This window comes from Camelus dromedarius, chromosome 16 (genome assembly GCF_036321535.1).
Source record: "Camelus dromedarius isolate mCamDro1 chromosome 16, mCamDro1.pat, whole genome shotgun sequence".
NCBI classification, from domain to species: domain Eukaryota; kingdom Metazoa; phylum Chordata; class Mammalia; order Artiodactyla; family Camelidae; genus Camelus; species Camelus dromedarius.
Window position 1 is genome coordinate 47,799,948 of NC_087451.1, and position 18,598 is coordinate 47,818,545.

At 47.2% G+C, this 18,598-nt stretch overlaps 1 protein-coding gene across 5 annotated transcripts in view; it reads left to right on the top strand.

Moving 5' to 3' along the window:
• PHF12 (PHD finger protein 12) overlaps positions 1-16,795 on the top strand; it is a 36,919-nt gene extending 20,124 nt beyond the window's left edge. For 2 of the 5 annotated variants that reach the window (XM_031468415.2, XM_031468416.2), the window contains exons 4-15: positions 1,412-1,805; positions 2,878-2,998; positions 4,216-4,348; positions 6,157-6,321; positions 8,972-9,130; positions 9,721-10,516; positions 11,663-11,788; positions 12,469-12,612; positions 13,537-13,635; positions 14,335-14,417; positions 15,019-15,157; positions 15,526-16,795. In XM_031468415.2, coding sequence (XP_031324275.1) covers positions 1,412-1,805; positions 2,878-2,998; positions 4,216-4,348; positions 6,157-6,321; positions 8,972-9,130; positions 9,721-10,516; positions 11,663-11,788; positions 12,469-12,612; positions 13,537-13,635; positions 14,335-14,417; positions 15,019-15,157; positions 15,526-15,860 — 2,694 coding nt within the window. In that variant the 3' untranslated portion in view covers positions 15,861-16,795. Of the gene's footprint in view, positions 1-1,411; positions 1,806-2,877; positions 2,999-4,215; positions 4,349-6,156; positions 6,322-8,971; positions 9,131-9,720; positions 10,517-11,514; positions 11,632-11,662; positions 11,789-12,468; positions 12,613-13,536; positions 13,636-14,334; positions 14,418-14,965; positions 15,158-15,525 lie in introns of those variants that run through there. The other 3 variants (XR_004141937.2, XR_004141935.2, XR_010384620.1) reach the window with 3 other exon arrangements.
• Positions 16,796-18,598: the final 1,803 nt, after the last annotated feature.

The window sequence follows — 18,598 nt, forward strand, 5'->3', positions numbered from 1 at the left end:
TCATAGTTGGGTATTTTACATGTGATATCTCATTTTAATCCATACAGCCAACAATGGGTGCTGGTGGTGGTATTTCCGTTTTAAAAAGAAACTAAGGTTCGCAAATGTAGAACTTTCCCAAGTACTGAAAGGAAGTGACAGAGCCAAGATTTCAACCAAATTTTGTCTTACTCTAAAGCTCTATTACCTCAGCATCAGTTTTCTAGAAACAGAACTACTTGCTGGGGATTAGAGTATGCCTTTTCTTAACATAGTGTGCTTTTCCTGAAATGCCACTCTGACCTGCCCTCAGGTGGATGTCTTTGCCTCCTAGTGTCAAATCTGCCTTTACACCCCTTTGCCCTCTGCACCCCTCTGGCCTCCTGTAGTCACACTGAAATCGATTGAAATCATACGTCCTGTGGGCCTCATCAACCTCTGATGTTCAGATCTTATTCCTAGTGGAGGCTAGATCTTCCCCCAACTCAGAGCCGTCCCTCTCATACATGTGATATTCCTTATCTCTGCCGTATCCCTGTGAGGAGGAGAAGAAAGGTTTTACCAGTCTCACTTTACACATAGAGAAATTCCTGCCCACAAGCCTGAGTCACTCAAGGTCATAGGGAATCAGTGGCAGAACTGGGACATGATCCCAGGTCTCCTGACTGGAGACCAGTGCTAAACCTCCGTTTGACCACTCCGTTTGGAGCCCTGGAGGAAAATGTGTTATCAGTCATCTAGTCCTACTGAGTACACTTAGTCTTTTTCCATTTCTCCACCTTCCCATTCAAAGAAGTGTCACTTTCAGAGTTCTAGTTAAACTTGAGACACTGAAAACCACCATTCTTGGATACAGTGGTTGCTGCCCTTCACACGACCCTTCCACCTTGCAGTACACTTGTCTTGCATGCCAGCACCCAGCCTCCCTGGACAGGGAGCTCTGCTTGCCCTTTTTACCTTTACTTTTGCAGACTTTTCTCTATTTTGAGCAAAGTGCTTAAAACCATTCAGGAGGTTTTAAGAGGACACTCCAAGGCAAAGTATGATGATCGCGTTGATTCTCTTATGTTATTGTCACTGTTGTCACTTAGTCTGAATTTATTCTCACTGTGAGAATGCCTTTACCCCTGTACCTTGTGTAGAGATATTGTTCATATGATGACTTAGAGTAAATGATGTGTGGTTTGTATAATTGTTTTTAACTTTCTGTACTTTTTGGTGATTCCCTGCTGCAGTGATTTTGCCAGCTTTAGTTTAGTTCAGCTATAGCTTTGTCAACTTCAGCAGACCAGTGTTGCAAGTCCCCAGGTGGATGAGTCTATGATATTAGAGACTTTAATAATTTTGGTTAGTGGTCTAGCAGGACTTTGTAGCATCTATCTCTTTCTATTTTGTGGTACTTTATGTGATGCCCACCTGTTCATTTGCACAGAAACGAGAGCAGAAAAAGGAGCTCGGCCATGTCAATGGACTGGTGGACAAATCTGGCAAACGGACTACATCCCCCTGCAGTGATACTGACTTGTTGGACAGATCAGCTAACAAAACTGAACTCAAGGCCATTGCCCATGCCCGGATCCTGGAGAGGAGAGCCAGCCGGCCTGGCACGCCCACATCCAATGCCAGTACAGAGACCCCCACCTCTGAGCAGAATGACGTTGATGAGGACATCATTGACGTGGATGAGGAACCAGTGGCAGCAGAGCCGGACTATGTGCAGCCCCAGCTAAGGCGGCCCTTTGAGCTGCTGATTGCTGCTGCCATGGAGCGGAATCCCACCCAGTTTCAGTTGCCCAATGAACTGACTTGTACCACTGCACTACCAGGTTAGCCAAACCATCATATCTTCTCCCTCACCTGGCTTCCACAAAGTCTATTGTGCAGCCAAGGGCAGTGCTGCCTGTGGGGTCACTGTTAGTGTAGCCACTGTCTCAGGCTCCTGTTCTTGCTTCATGGAGAGATCTTTGAAGATTTTATCTTTTACAATGCTTACTCAGTTTTCTACTTTCCACCTTTCCCATTATCATTAAAAAAAAAAGTAATACATACATGTGGTTCAAAAATCAAAAAATAGGGTTATAATGAAAAATTTCCCACCCATCCCTGTCCACCATTGGCCTCATTTCCACCTTCCTACCCCTCACACATAACCATTGTTTGGTTCTTATGTATCTCCTAGAATTTCTTTGTGCATATATAAGCAAATACAGATATATGTCCATTATCCTCTCCTTAAAAAATATATCATTGTACACATGTGAGTGTATACCAGGATAAGTTACTAATATTAGAATTGCTGGGTCAAAATTATGCATTTACAGCTTTAATGGATATTACCAAATTGCCCTCCGTTTCTTTTTTATTTTTTTTTTAATCAAGTCATGGCTCCTACTTGCTACCACAAAGCACCTAGATCTTATTTTCTTCTTCCCAGAGAAAGTGAAATTGGCAGGGTTAAGAAACCTACTAGTCCGTAGGATGCATACAAAATCAAAACTTCTCTGCTTTCTGTAAAAATATGGTAAAATTATAGTCTTTATCTCAGCCACCTCCACAGAATAGTCTTTGTTGACTATTTGACATGGGCATTTATATTTCTTAAGTTGTGAGTATCTAACCTAGGCTTCTGACCATTTCATGTTTGTAAAACATATAGATATATTTCTGCCACAGAGCAAGTGGCCTGTGATCATGGTTCTGACTTATGTCTCCGTTCTCCTCTTTTCTCATCCTTTTCCTCACTTGAAATCAGCCAAGGGGGCCCAGAAAAAGATCCATGTCCAGGCCATGGCATGTGCTTTTACTAAAATCTGTTCCTCTGACATACTGTTGTTTCCATATCCCAGGCTAGGAACTCTGCATCCAGGGAAAGTTCAGCACCACCAATTTCTCTTCTAGGTTCTAGCAAGAGAAGAAGAAAGGAGGAAACCACAGGGAAAAATGTTAAGAAGACGCAGCATGAGTTAGATCACAATGGTCTCGTTCCCTTACCGGTCAAAGTCTGCTTCACGTGTAACAGGTATTTTTCTTCCATACTAAGGGGCGCTTCCTCATATTCAGCAAATGCTTTTTCCTCTCGTTTTCACCTTTTCCAAACCATATATGTTAAATGTAGATAACCTGTATTCTGATGGTACGAGTACCAAGAGACTGAGTGTCTAATTGACCAGAGCCTTAAATGTTTTAACAACAAATTATCTGAAGAATCACATGCAGAAGTGCTGTAAATTGTGTGTGTAGAGGCTAGAACGAGAGGAGTTAGACTTAAAATGAAGCACAAGATATTTAGACTAGCTAGCAGAGAGAACTGTGGCCAGCAGAGACAGAAGTTCCCGGAAAAGACAGATAATTTTTAAAGCACTAAAGCGGAATTTAAAAGTAGTACAAGTTCCATAGTAGCATCAGGATGGATGACTTCCAAAAGGCTCTAGGCTGCCCCAGTTGTAGCTTCCCTGGGACACTGGTTTCCTTCAAGTAGAATCCCCTCAGTGACAGGAACCAGCTGCTTCAGTTACTGAAGCTGGACTTGTTCGCTTAGATGTGTTCGAAGGGCAGGACAGCAGGAGAAAATCGCTGTCAAAAAGAAAATGTTCTACAGCAAAAGCTACAGAGAACTAGATAGTAGAGCAGCAGAATTCTGAGTCAGGCCCAAACTGAGGCTCCGGCGCATCTTAAGGCCTCAAGGAGTATCACAGTTACAAATCATAACTGGCATTTGCTTGCACCCCCTCCCTTGAACTGTGCTTAACGTGAATATATACAAAATCATTTTCCTGGCACAACTCTCCCTACTTGTCAGTTTTGCTGAGCACTTCATGCAGAAGAGAAATCTTTTTCTTGCTGTAGTATAAGACTCTGGAAAGGTTGCTAGTGATTTTTTTTTTTAATGAAGTAATTGCTTTCTTTTAAGGAATAGAAAGATCAGAGCAGGGTTGGCTGTCTTCCCCCAGTGGGTGCTGAGCATTGATCATTCCTGCTCTGACAACCACTTAAGCTATACTCCAAATAAACATTCACTTCTTTATAAGACACATTCCTCTTAGAAGAGAGAATAATGAGGAGCCTGGTGGTAGCCCCCAACTTCATCTATCTTCCTAATGGTGAATGTAACTGAATCATTGGGGAGGAGAATGTGGGAGAACACTTAGCATTAAGGGAGGCAGGCTGTTCCACAGTGCAGTTTGTTTGAATTCTCCCATCTTGCCATAGAAATGGTCTACATCTCTTTTTTTGCAGGAGTTGCCGCGTTGCCCCTCTCATCCAGTGTGACTATTGTCCCCTCCTGTTCCACATGGACTGCCTCGAGCCACCGCTCACTGCCATGCCCCTGGGCAGATGGATGTGTCCAAATCACATCGAACATGTGGTGGTAAGCACAGCAGTGCCCTTCATTCCTCTGTAGACACAGCTGGGGTATGGACTGATTCAGTAGGAAGTGCAGTACAGTCAGCTTTGTACCAGAGTTCACTTTAATCTCTTAGATGCTGGTTTCTGCAGACCATCCCATTCAGTTCTGATTACTTTGACATCCTCAGCTGTGCATTTTGCCTTTTCCCACAATGCCTTGTTTCAGCTGCATAAGCAGACTTAACTCACTAGTGATTCCTTGTTCATGAATAACTTCTATAGTGAATTAAGCAGTTGACTTTACACCTCTAAAAGGACGGTGTATTAGATCCAGCCTTATGGAAATAAATGTTCTCAAAGGTAGTGGCTTCCATATTTTCCTGCCTCTTATTTTTAGAGGGAACAAACTAAGAAAATTTTTTAAATGTCTATTCTCATAGCACTTAACTGCCCAGAACTCTGGAGAATTGAAGAATTGACACAGATAACGGTATTCTAGACAACCATCCATTTATTGAACACCTGATGTGTCCTAGGCACCAAATGAGGCTCTTTCCCATCTCTTACTTTCTTTACAAAGGCCCTGGCATGGCACATGATAGGTGTTCAGTTGTTGAATGAATGAATGAATGATAAGATGGTTCTATTATCTTATCTCCCAGGAGGATTGGTTACATTTTCCAGACTGCTTCCTTGGGCTAGAAGAGGACTGTAATTTACTGTCTCCAAAAGAGGTTTAGGACATTTCCTGGTAGGCACTTAGAACGGTCACTCAGAAGATTGAATAGGAGAGGGCTTCAGGCAGAGCAGCTCCCTCATAAGAGCAGCCTTTCCAAATTAAAAAGGGAATTGTTTATGACATTGTCTATCAAATGCTGATAACCATAGAATGACTGCTGGCCTACAGCATGCCAGTGTGCTCCCTGCTCTGCACTGAGAGGAACCTCAGTTATAAACTTACACAATGGGAGAAAAGCTTTGTTTGGCCCTCATTTGACTAATGCCAGTCAGAAAGGTTTATGTGGGAGGAAGCTTCTCTCCAAGGCTCAGTGTGTCTTGTTTTGCCTCCTGCTGAACCAGAAAAAAACAACCATGAGTAGTCTACCCAAATATGAGTCTGTAAGAGCAGCTTTCCAGCAGATGACAAATTATTAATTAGGTAATTTTTTATTAACCACTTAGGGATTTTTCCTAATTTACTAATTAGGAAGCTGCCATACAGATCTTTTCTTTTAATTAAAATGTAGGGGACCAGAAGAGGAAAAGTGGCATAGTTTCTTTAAGCCTCTGTATGCTGCTGTACCAACTTTTCTTCCCTCCCTTTGGCCTCAGATCAGTATGAGGTTTTCTGCCTCCTATAGGGCAAGGCTGTGATATCCATATGGGTTCACTACTGCTCCCTGGTACCAAGGAGGAGGAATAAGGCAGGATATTCAGGACTGTGGTGCTGATGTCTGCTTTCAGCCAGGCTCCTTTAGAGGCAACGGTTCTGCTTGCATTGGGAGAGATTCCCTTGCTAGAAAGAAATCTAGGGCTCCCTAGGGCCAAAGCCAGCATATCCTCTGAAACCTGTGAGCTGGATAGAGGACTTGAGGCTGAATTTGGAAGGGCATTTCTTGGCTAATTTCCTATTTCTTGTCCCCCTCAAGCCTCTCTAGGGAATGAGAACATACCAGTTTTCCATTGCTGGACTGAACAGGGCTGAGGAGTGTTGACGGAAGGAGCCCATTTGGCTGAGGGCTTCTGTTTTTTAAACGTAGAGAATACAGTTAGCTGGGAGGGAGATGCATTTTGAGCTTTATGGCAGGAATATATCTGCTGTGTCCCTAGCTCAACCAGAAGAACATGACGCTGAGCAATCGGTGCCAGGTGTTTGACCGTTTCCAGGACACCATTTCACAGCATGTCGTCAAAGTGGACTTCCTGAACCGAATCCACAAGAAGCACCCTCCTAACCGCCGCGTGCTCCAGTCAGTCAAAAGAAGAAGCTTGAAGGTGAGTCACAACCTGGTGCAGGCAGAATGGTGGTCTCCAACTGCCCTCATGGGGTAGACAGAGGATCATGGTCCTAATTTTACAGATTGGGAGACTGAACCCCCTGAGATTTGTCTGTGGTGTCTCGGCAAGTAATGAATGCGACCATCTTTTTAATACTTGAGGATAGTGGTCAGGATTATGAAGTCCAAACCCCCAAGTAGACCTTCAAACTCAGCCAGATTTCTACGTCTGAGGATAAAGCCCTTTAGCCCCTCCCACCAAACTTAGATATGCCCTGCCGTTACTGCCTCTCACCTGGCACTTACTCCATCTGTTTCTGTTAGATGGCCAATTTCCTGGGGCTGTCTGGTGAGGTGAAGGTGGGATGATAAGCAAAGGGCCTTGTGGAAAGTGAAGAGCTATCCACTTTTCTGGGCTGCTGTAAATGTATCACCAGTACTCAAAAAATTGTGGCATTGGTATAACCTAACATTTGTATGCATTTGATAGTTAAGTGTGTCCACAAGATGAACAGGAATATTTCCTTCTTTGAAAAGCATTTGGTAGTATTGAGGCCATTTCTCATAAACCAACCAGATTCATTTAACCCAGAGTGCAGCACTATATACCCATATATAAACTCAGTTTTTCTCTTTTGAAATAATCCTGCCGACAGTCCCACTTGCCAGTGGAAACTCACAGTTCCCAAATATGGCCACTTGGTGGCAGTCACACTTTAAAATCACTCACACCACTTCTATCACTTCCGTTGGGTGTCAGCACTAGCAAGATGTTAACTGTTGAAAATTGTGTAACAGACTCTTAACTGTGTAAATATTTATGCTTTAGTCGAAACACCGGTTTTCCAAAATTAGATGGTGTTTTCAATTGGGGGTAGAGTATATTGGAGGTGGTATGCCTCATACCTTAATTAAACATCTGAAAGTAATCTAGACTGTCTGATTTGCCATGTAGATTTGGAAGAGAGGTGGCTGCTGAAGTGAATAGATCAGGAGGCCTTGATAAAATCCTGTTATTTTTATGATGCCTCCTCCCCTTTTTTAAATGTTTCTCTATTTTTTAAGAAAATCCAAAGGTATGAGTTACCTGAAAAGCATTTTATACTTAGACAATTTGATAGTGAAATGAGGGCTATAGCATCAGAGGACGGTGGTAGAAAACTGTTTCAGCTCTGCCTGGAATTGGCCTTCATCCTTGATGTGTAGCAGTGCAGGCAAAACCAGCTGAGGCCTTCATATCTTTGTTGGGGGTTCCTCTTCCCCCTGCCCCTTCACTCTTCCCCAAGGGCAGCCTTAGGCAAGCCTACTGCTCTGTCCCTCTCCCTCCCATTCCTGGATGACCGCAGACAAGCCCATGGCACCAGCCACCACTGTTAATGCTGATGACTCACAGTTCCATATTCCTTGCCTTTCTTCTCATACCTAGATTCATATCTGCCTGCCCATCTCACAGACACCACAGTCTCAGCCTGCCCAAGACCAAAAGTCTTCTGCCTTCAAATCTGCTCTTCCTTGTATGTTTCCTGTTTTAATGAATGACAGCAATCTCCACCCACTCCCTCAAACCAAAATTCTGGGAACAATTTTCAGCTCTCCTTCCCTTATCTTCCGTAAGGACTTGGTCACCAGATCTGTTGGTTTTCAAATGTTTTCCAAATCTATCAAGTGCTTTCACATCTTTGTGCCTTACATGCTGCTCCCCTGCCTTTATTTTCCCTTTGTCTGCCTGGAAATTCCTTCTTGATTTTAAAGTCTCAGCTCAAATACTGCCTTCCTGTAAAATCTTCCCTAATCCCAAACTCCTACCCCCCAGACAGAAGTAAGCATTCTCCCGTTTTTTTGTTGCTCCTTAGACATACCTCTCTTCTAGGACCCATTACGTTGTATTGTAATGTTTCTGTGTTTATCTCTCCACTAGACTGTGAGCTCCTTTAGGGCAAGGCTTAAGTTTTGTTCACCTCTGGATCTCTAGGACTTGGCACAGTGCCCAGACTCAGGCAGTGTTCAATAAATGTTGGTTGAATGTATGAATGACTCTTTGTTTGTGTGGCTCTTTCATTCTTACATGGTGTGATTCAGAGTGTGTCTTTTGTCTTTGTGCAGCAAAGAGGTCTTCAATTGTTTCATGAGTCATGAATGAATGGATGAAGGAAACTGACATTGAGTGCTTATCATGAGTTGGGCCTCACGCAGAGCAGTTCCACTGTGAATGTGACCTCACTTAACTTTTATCTCTTAGATACAGCTCACTCACCTCCCAAACTTGGGGCTGAGCAGTAAGATCCTAGAGTACCACTCTGAAGCCCTGTCCAGTGTCAGTCTTAGACACTTTTTAGGCCAGAGCAGAAGGCAGCATGCCAGAAGGCCTAATTTCCACAGGCCTTAGTCCTTGATGAAGAAAAGTGGGGGACGTGGCTGCTCTTTCAGTTCTGTGCCTTCTCAGGCTAGTCTATGTGTGTCAGAGTCAAAGAAATGGAGATACAGAGCAGTAGCAGCCCACTGAGCCTCCTTGTCCCCAGCGGATACCAGAGTGGATGATGGTCCCTTAGGCATCAGCACGGCAAACAGAAGAGTGTGGCCAGGGCAGAGTCAACTGGATGTGTTGGCACTATCTTCCTCTCCTTCCTCCTTCTGTCTATCCTAAACAGGTTCCTGATGCTATAAAATCTCAGTATCAGTTTCCACCTCCTCTCATTGCACCTGCGGCCATTCGGGATGGGGAGCTGATCTGCAATGGGATCCCTGAGGAATCACAGATGCACCTTTTGAACTCTGAGCACTTAGCCACCCAGGCAGAGCAGCAAGAGGTGAGTGAAGGCAGGGCCGGGATCCTAAATCCAATCTTTCTTCCACCTCACCACAGCTGTTAACGAAAGTAGCCTCAGTGTCTATCTTCTGGGACTCCCCTTCCCTCCCTCCCCCATGAGTTGAATATTCTGGAGAGAACCTGTGGCTCAGCTCCTGAGTCAAGTAAGAACTAGAGTCAGCTGGTCTGCTTCTCTCCATCAGTCCCCCGGTGTGCTGTGAGACGGGCAAATCTGTCTTGTAGAAAGAGATTAGTAGACCTGTAGAGAGGTTAGGTGACAGTGCTGGACACACTGCAGGCACTGGGGTACTTGCTGACTTTTGGTCACAGGGTGAGCCTTAGGGGCAGAGTCAGAATGGGAATCCCAAGCTCTGCTGGCCAGGGTGTTACCTGCCAAGCATACCAACAAGCCTTGCTTGGGAATGGAAACAGAATCCTCTCGGGAGTCAAGCACACCCTGTCTGGGTATTCTCGATGGGATCTCAGAACCAGTGCTTGTCAGCTCTGCTATAGCCCTGGCCACTGTGGCAGGAAGGACCAGTGCCTCCCAGGCCTCTCACCCTCCTCTCCTTTCCTCTCCTTCCGTTGCAGTGGCTCTGTAGTGTTGTTGCGCTCCAGTGCAGCATATTGAAACATTTATCTGCTAAGCAGATGCCTTCGCATTGGGACTCTGAACAGACAGAGAAGGCTGATATTAAGCCTGTTATTGTGACTGACAGCTCAATCACCAACTCCCTGCAAACAGCTGACAAGGCACCTACACCTTCCCACTACCCCTTGTCCTGCCCCTCAGGGATTAGCAACCAGAATTCCCTGAGCTGCTCTCCACCCCACCAACCCCCAACCCTAGAGGACATCAGCTGCAGTTCTTGTGCGGAAAAATCCAAGAAAGCCCCCTGTGGGACTGCCAACGGGCCAGTGAACGCAGAGGTGAAAGCCAATGGCCCACACCTCTACAGCAGCCCCACTGATTCCACGGACCCCCGGCGACTTCCAGGCGCCAACACCCCCCTTCCAGGCCTCTCCCACCGGCAAGGCTGGCCCCGGCCTCTCACGCCACCAGCGGCTGGGGGGCTTCAGAACCACACCGTCGGCATCATTGTGAAGACAGAGAATGCCACTGGCCCCAGCTCTTGTCCCCAGAGGAGTTTGGTTCCTGTCCCAAGCCTGCCCCCTTCCATTCCCAGCTCTTGTGCCAGCATCGAGAACACCAGCACTTTGCAAAGAAAGACTGTCCAATCACAGATAGGACCTCCGTTGACAGATTCAAGGCCACTGGGCTCACCCCCAAATGCCACCCGGGTGCTCACTCCCCCCCAAGCAGCAGGAGATGGTAACTTGGCCACAGGAGCCAACCAACGATTCTGCTCACCAGCGCCATCATCAGGTGAGTGTTGCTCAGCCTTTCCTCCTCTTCCTGGCAAATAAGGCTTAAGATTCAAAAAGCACTCATATCCCTGTGAATATTTCTGAGGACTTTGATCTCTATTATCTGTCCTCCCCCTGCTTTTATAGGTGGGACTGCTTAGGCTCTGAAAGCTTAAGTGATACTTTTAAGGTGACCTACCAATTGGGATTGGAACTGTAGCCTGGGTCTCCTGACCCCCATTTCCCACACCTTCCATGCTTAGTCTTCTGCCTGTTTTGTTCATCACCTTAGAGGAAACCAACAAGCTCTCTGGAGCCACTGCAGTCAGTCTGAGGTTTGGGTGATGGCCTTAGTGTTTCATGATCCAGATTCTCAGAGCCAGCTCATTTGAACATCTACATCACAGAAAGCAGGATAGAAAATAACACTGCCTTTCAGAATAGCTGCAGAGTGGGATGCCCACAGAGGTTGATTTGGCCCAAAAGCTTGCCTTGGAGCCACGTACCAAAAGGCAGTCCCTTAATCCGTACTTGGCCTGGTGTAGACCTGCTTTCAGTTGTCCCCAGTCAGCATTCAGAACCTCAAGGTTGCTGACCCCAGCATCTGAACCAGGTTTCAGATGCTGCTGGAACCCCCTGTGGTCTCTCCCGTCTGAACTGAAGCTGGCCTCCTAGTCAGCTGGGAGTCTCGGTAACCAGGTGACTGTGACTTCTCTGCATGGGGGCCCCTGGTCCCAGGATGGCCCCTACTCTCAGGCTCTCTTCCTATTCTGTTTATCTCTTAATACCAGCCTGGATAGATTTTGCACCCTGTGAGTCCAACTTCATTATGCAGGAATTGCAGGGGCAGGCACCACTTTCTGAATGAGTAGAGGCAGCAGGGAGGTAGTCGTGGCCCAGGGAATGAAGCTATCCCACCACGTTCCCCAGAGCAGTAGATGTCACGATGCTCTGGAGACTCCTGCGTGCCCGGGTGCATTGTCCTTCCATCTGCCCTTCCTCACCACACGTTTTTAGCTCTAGGAGTTCCAGAGCCTATGGGGTGAGAATCAAGAAGGGAACATCACCTTGGGTCCGAAATCCAGACCTGTCTCAGCAGTGGGGGATTGGACCGGTGGGTTTCCCTCAGGCGACGTAAGTAACAGTCTTCCTGCTCCGTCCCCAGATGGCAAGGTCAGCCCCGGCACGTTATCCATAGGAAGCGCTTTAACCGTACCCTCTTTCCCAGCCAACTCTACTGCCATGGTGGACCTCACCAACTCACTTCGAGCATTTATGGATGTCAATGGAGGTGAGTGAGTGAGCTGCTGCTCGACCACCAGCTGCTGTCCCTGTGCAGCATTTAACTCTTTAAAAAGGGACAGAAGGGAAGCCTGATCGGGGTGGTGGGGGTGGGAAAGAAAGCCCCTTCTCCTGTCTCTGCCTTATTCACACACATGTACACGTAGTCAAAGATGAAGGGAGAGCTGAGCCAACCTGAACCAGTGAGAAGAGAAGAAAATCACTTTAGGCAGATCACCTGGACTTGAAGAATAAAACCAGGAGGAGCCTCACTCCCAAGGAGAGACCTTATCTGTGAGAACCCCTAAAGTCAGGGAGAACTGGGGCAGATCTTGATCTCTGTGAACAGAGGGTAGGTAGAAAGTCCAAGCCTCAGCATCAGACATCCCAGCCCTCCGCCACGGGCAGGCAGGTGGTTGTGTTGCTCCCCCTTTCTAGGACCACTTTACTTTAATATTCGGCTCTACCCCACTGCAGGAGGCATCTGCACAGGCTGCTTTGGGGCCAGTCTCTCACTGCAGATGCTAGTTCTCAGCTCCAGGTCCTTGTACCACTTTGTACTCTGTGCTGTTTGAGAAAAATCACTTGGCTGGATTTTAGGAATGCTGAAATATTTGCTCTTTGACCCTCACTACTTCCACATTCCATTTCCTCCTCAGCAGCTTTTTAATCTTTCTCTTTGGTTAATAGAAATCGAGATAAATATGCTGGACGAGAAGCTGATCAAGTTTCTGGCCTTGCAGAGAATACATCAGCTTTTCCCCTCCCGGGTCCAAGCTTCACCGGGCAGTGTCGGGGCACATCCGCTGGCTTCTGGAGGGCACCACACAGAAGGTGCGCACGCCCACGTCTGCCGCCACACCACGCCGTTAGATTGCCCTTTGTGTGTGTGAACAGCCTTCTCCCCTCCATGGAGCAAGTCAGCTTTCAGCATCTCAACCCTCCACATGTGCCTTTAACGGGCTTAATAAAGCACCACGGTTTCTTTTACAGAAAGCAGAAACATGATGGCAACCACAGCTTTCAGATCAGACTCAGGAAAGTCTGCTGTTACTCTTTCATACACACCCACTTTGAGACACAGAAAACAGCTGTGAATGCCTTTGGGTATATGTGGTTTGCTTTCAAATACTTGAGTTAGAAGGGTTTCCCAAAAGGAAGTTTTTCAAGTTCAAGGTGAGAAACAGAGTAACAGTTGGGGTAGCCTCCTGAAAATTCTTCCCAAAGGGATATCCCTTTGAGCATTAGCCACCAAAAGCCTTGATGCTTAAAAAGTGTGGTCTCCAGACCAGTAGCATCAGCATCACCTAAGAGCTTGTCAGAAATGCAGAGCTCAGGCCCCACCTCAGACCTGTGTAATCAGAATCTGCCTTTTAACAAGATCCCTTGGTGATTCATATTCAAAATTAGAGAAACATTAGTCTGCCTTGTTTTTTGGCACAGCCTCCCTACATTATCAGTTGGTATATCCCTGACAAACTAGTAGCCATCAGCCTTGAATTCCACGGCCATCTACAATGATGATCCTTCTTACCACATGTGGGAAATGCTATAGTAAGGGAAAAAATCCTCACCCTGAAACAGCCCACTCAGATGTGAGTTTGGAAAGAGGATTCATCCAGTGGGATTAATTTCTCCAGGCTGTGAGCCAAATGTCCAGGTTCTGTTTGTTTATGTTTGAGCTGCAGGTTCTGTTGGTTTGTGTTTGGGTCCCAGATTCTGTTTCTGAATGGTCACATCCCTGTGTTTGTCTTGTAGCGCAGAGAAAGGAGGTACAGGCCCGAGCTGTGTTCTACCCTCTCTTAGGGTTGGGAGGAGCTGTGAACATGTGCTATCGAACCCTCTACATCGGGACAGGTGAGCCAGCTCGGATTGGTGCTGAATCTGTTTGGCCCTAAAGATTGACACCTTTACCCACAGAGGCTAGAAAGGGGGAGGGAAGCCTCTCCATGTCTGGACAAGAGGGACTAAGAAGGGAGACTACCAACTGCTTGTCTTCCCTGCTTCAGGCCCTTTTGCTTTGTTCCCAGTGTGGCATCAGGAAAGCTGAAAGTCAGCTCTGACTGGTGCTTGGTGAGGCCTTTTAAACGCTGCAGGAAGTACCTGAGGAGAGGGGGAAATGCTTTGTCTCTGGAGGTCTTTGAAAAAGTGATGGGACCCACACATACCTAACCTTTACTTAGTTCACCCTGTATCTTGTACAGACAGACAGATGAGCCTTTGGTCTAGAAATGTCTCTTTTTTCAGATGATATGACTTGTGGGCTCTGCCCCCCATGTTGTGCTCTCATAGAAATACCCATCCTCTTCAGTAGCTCACTGCTCCCCTCTGGGCAGCAGATGTTCTAAAGCAGATCAGCTGGTAGGGACAGCTGTTTTTAGCAGGGGGTTGGAAAGACATCAGTTTTGTTCAGAAATTATAAGGAGAGGGCCCTGAGCTGCCTGCCCCTTGAGTGCCCACCCAGAAGCTAACTCTCTCCCTGCCTTACCTCCCCATAACATACACTTTACAGTCTATTCTCTGCCTTCCTTTTCCTCTCCTCCTGCCACCTTGCAGGAGCTGACATGGACGTGTGCCTTACAAACTATGGTCACTGTAACTACGTGTCCGGGAAACACGCCTGCATATTCTACGATGAGGTGAGGGATTGGGACGGGGTGGGAGAGAGCTCTTCCCACCAGAGGCCTCTCCTAGACACTGGGCTTTGGTTCAGTGCCCTGGGGTGAGGAGAAGGGGGTTGGAGGTCCTCTCCTTTTCTTCCCTCCCTGTCATTCCTGGAGGAGAAGAGTCTGGGTGTGGAAGGGCATCCTGCCATGGCTGCCTGCTCCCCAGGAGCTGGGCTCCCTCCCATTTCTCCTGAGGTTGGTCAGCAGGCCAGCAGGGGGCGCCCACCCTGAAGCAGGGGAGGGGCATAGAAGGACCCAAGCTCTCTGGGGTAGTCCCTGTGTATTTCATCCTCATCATCATGTGCCCGTGAATATCATTTCACAGGAGCCAGTGCTGAGGGGGCAGAGTATAGAAACGGGGAGAGCCGGGGGCGGGGGCCACTAGAAAGGAAAGCTTCCCTGAGGAGGTGAGTCTTGAGCCCCATTCATTCTAAAGGGACAGGAAGGGAGGCGTGATGGGGAAGACAGGGCTCCCTAAGTAGAGCAGCACAGCCTTCTCCATATGTCCTCTCTCCCCTTAGCCCCAGGCCCCACGCAGCAGACCACACATCTTATCTTCCCTCCTCCTCCTCAGAATACCAAACATTATGAGCTGTTAAACTACAGTGAGCACGGGACAACGGTGGACAATGTGCTGTATTCATGTGACTTCTCTGAGAAGACCCCGCCAACCCCCCCAAGCAGTATTGTTGCCAAAGTGCAGAGTGTCATCAGTAAGTTGGGGCAGAGGCCTGTGGCTGCAGAGCCTGCAATTTTTGGACACATTCTCTAAGGCCCCAGTCAGGGTGGCTCTGGCTTGCTGCCAATCACCTGCTGTCTCTTGCTTTCCCAGACCCATTGGCCAGGTGCTCCTTGCTCGTGGGCCCTGGAAAGGCCATGGAGAAGCATGTGCTTTGCACCCCCATGTTGTGTACACACCTACCTGGGGACTTCAGACTCCACCAGTCCTTTCTGAGTGTCCCTCACCCCAAGACATGCAGCATTTAGAGTGGGGAGGTACAGGGGCCCCACCCTGGCAGACAGCCTAGATGGGTTGGCTGCTCACCGTTCGTCTCCTGTGACCTCCCCTTCTTTTCGCCAGGGCGCCGCCGGCACCAGAAACAGGATGAAGAGCCAAGTGAGGAGGCAGCCATGATGAGCTCCCAGGCCCAGGGGCCGCAGCGGAGACCCTGCAACTGCAAAGCCAGCAGCTCGAGCTTGATTGGGGGCAGTGGGGCCGGCTGGGAAGGCACGGCCTTACTGCACCACGGCAGCTACATCAAGCTGGGGTGCCTGCAGTTTGTCTTCAGCATCACTGAGTTTGCGACCAAACAGCCCAAAGGCGAGGCCGGCCTACTGCAGGATGGGGTCTTGGCCGAGAAGCTCTCTCTCAAGCCCCACCAGGGCCCTGTGCTGCGCTCCAACTCCGTTCCCTAGGACTGGCGGCTACCCCGTCACCCACCTGTCCACCCAACCCAAGACTCCTGCAATGCAAAAATGTACACAAACCAAGCCCGGGGGTTTTTCTATACTCCACCAGAAACCCTTCAACTACAATCTTTGCATGAAATGAAGAAAACCTTTTGACTGTTTTTTAAAAATCCTTTTTCTTTTCTCAAGTTCTAGGGGGCATTTGCACATATATTTGTACTCAACATTTCATGGGAAAGCGGCAGACCGAGCTGAGGAACAGCGTGGGCAGGGAGGGGAAGGCCAACGGTCTGGACACTTCCTCCGACACAAAACCGTTCCCCACCCTCCTGCTCCCTCCCCCTCGCCCGCCGTTGTAAAATAATCAGAAACTTGTTCTATTTTGTGGCAGTGACAATAGTTTTATATTAAAAGAAAAAAATACAGTTTTCATACAGCAAAATCTATACAATATCATTGTTTTATTTAATATAAAGATCGCTACCCACCCTCCTTCCATGGTTCCCACCCTCCAGGTTATTTTCCCTTTCTGCAGCGGTTGCACTACAGGTAGCTACTGTGTATTATGGACAAATGAGAAATGAATTCTTTTTCTGGCTGTCCATCTATTTTATTTCAAATAAGGAAAAGTGTATTTGGATTTTGTGTAAATACATCTAGTGATGACATTTTTTCAATGTTTTTAAAAACTGTGTACAGTACTACATGTGGTAGAGCGTTTTCTTCAAATTGTCTATTGTAGCAAAAATGTTTTTGTCGTAAACCTGTTTTGTCTCCTTTTTTTGTTCTCCTGCCACTTCTCTCCTCTTCCTCCCACCCCTGGCTCCCCTCCTCCTCTCCCACCCCCACAACTAGTACCAATGTACATAGTAATTGTAATGTTTTAGACTTTACAGAAACTTTCCTGTATTCTGTATATAAAAAAACAAAAAGACTTCAAATTATGTTTTCTGCCTGTCTGTCCTACCTGTCATCACCCTTAGAGGGGACCCTCCCCGAGGTCCTGGTCCCACAGTCTCATTGAACAAGTCTCATTCCCAGATACTCAGTCCTCAGGGAAAGTCAGGAGAAGGCAGGTGTTGGAGAAAAGTGAGCCTTAGGTGGGAGGGGAGTGGGGGGTGCATCTGTGAAGGGGGGCTGTTCTATGGCTTTGTGGGTGACTCGAAGTTCAGAAGGCTTGATCGTTTGACATGATCAGATTCTGCAGGAATCCAGGGGTAAGCAGGTCCCAAATCCAAGACATTAAAACGAGCTGACATGAGACTTCAGCATTCTAGTCTAGAAGCTTTAACCCAAGGAGTTGGGGCTGCCTTTTGTTCCAATTGTTTGCTATCCTACTTTATCCATCTATCCTGGGGGAAGTCATAACACTTGGTTTTGTCCATTCCCCTTAAGCTTTAGCTGGGCATGGAGCAATTCATTAATTTATTCAATTGTCACTCAAGTTCCTTTTCTGCCCAGCCTTTGCAGTCACTTGGATCTTGGTCTGGGTCACTTGCTGTGAGCAGTCAACAGGGCAGATGTGGCCCCTCCGTCTTGGAGCATAGAATCTAGTGTGGAGCAATCTGTTGATTCAGATGTCTTGGGAACATGAAGGAAAAAGAAATCCAGTGTCTAGACTCAGCCATGCCACAAGTAATGTGACTTGCAATTACAGCTTTACCACTGCAGTTCCTCATAACAAATCTACAGCATTACGTTAATTCTAAGGCCCTGAGCACCCTCTTATTAAGCCAAACTAGTTTTTCCTCCTTGCACAACTTACCTGAGAAACTACCCCAGAAGTTTTTATTTCATTAGTATTGCATCCCGGGCCTCATCCCACAGCATCTACAATGAACCCTGAATCCACAGTATGGCTAAATAGGAAATTTCCCCCCGAGTCAGTTCTGTCCCTGGCTTCCACCTCATCTAGCTTTGTCTACACAACTCTGTCCCCCAGTGCCCTGTGCTAATGGGCCTCCAACTTCCTAAGGGCAGAAACAGTATTGTTCTAAGTATTTCCAAGGCTAACTGCATTGCTGAGCATGCCAGAAGTGCCAAACAATGGGTGCTAAATTGTACTGGGTTTCTCAGGCAATGTCCTTTCTCCTGGCAAGTCACTTGGCCAGGAATATCCTTACCCCTGCCTCCCTAGCTGTCTCCACCCATTTTGCCATCATAATCACTTCTTCCACTGAGTGATGGAGTTTACCTATTTCTTTCACCTGTGAGAATCATTCTAGAGACAAATTTTCTCCTCAGGATAATAGGTTTTACAATCTCTTCCTGCTTCCCTTCAGAAACGGAGGGGGTGGGAGGCAAAGGCAGGAAGATAGACAGCTAATGAATGAATAAATTCTGACAGCCCTTAACTGATGGTGCCACCCTGAATATACTGTGTCAACTCTCCGGCCTTTATAGGAAGAAAAAGGAAGGATCCTAGAAGCTGAGAGCTGAATATGAGGATAAGTAACTGAAAGAACTTGTTTATGGAGGGCAAGGCATCCATGACTGGACTGACTCTCTAGACACAACAGCATTCATGTACCCACGCCTCTCCAGAAGGTAAGGACTGCTACATACTTGACACCCAGAGGGTTCACACATGGGTTAGCCCCTCCTGCAAGCCCTCAGCTACAGATAGATCTTGGCACAAAGTACAGGTAGACAGGGAGATGTTCAAGCACACACACCGACAGAGACTACAGATGCATGCACACACCTGGAGGGGCTCTCGGCCAGTATGGGTGCAAACATGTAAA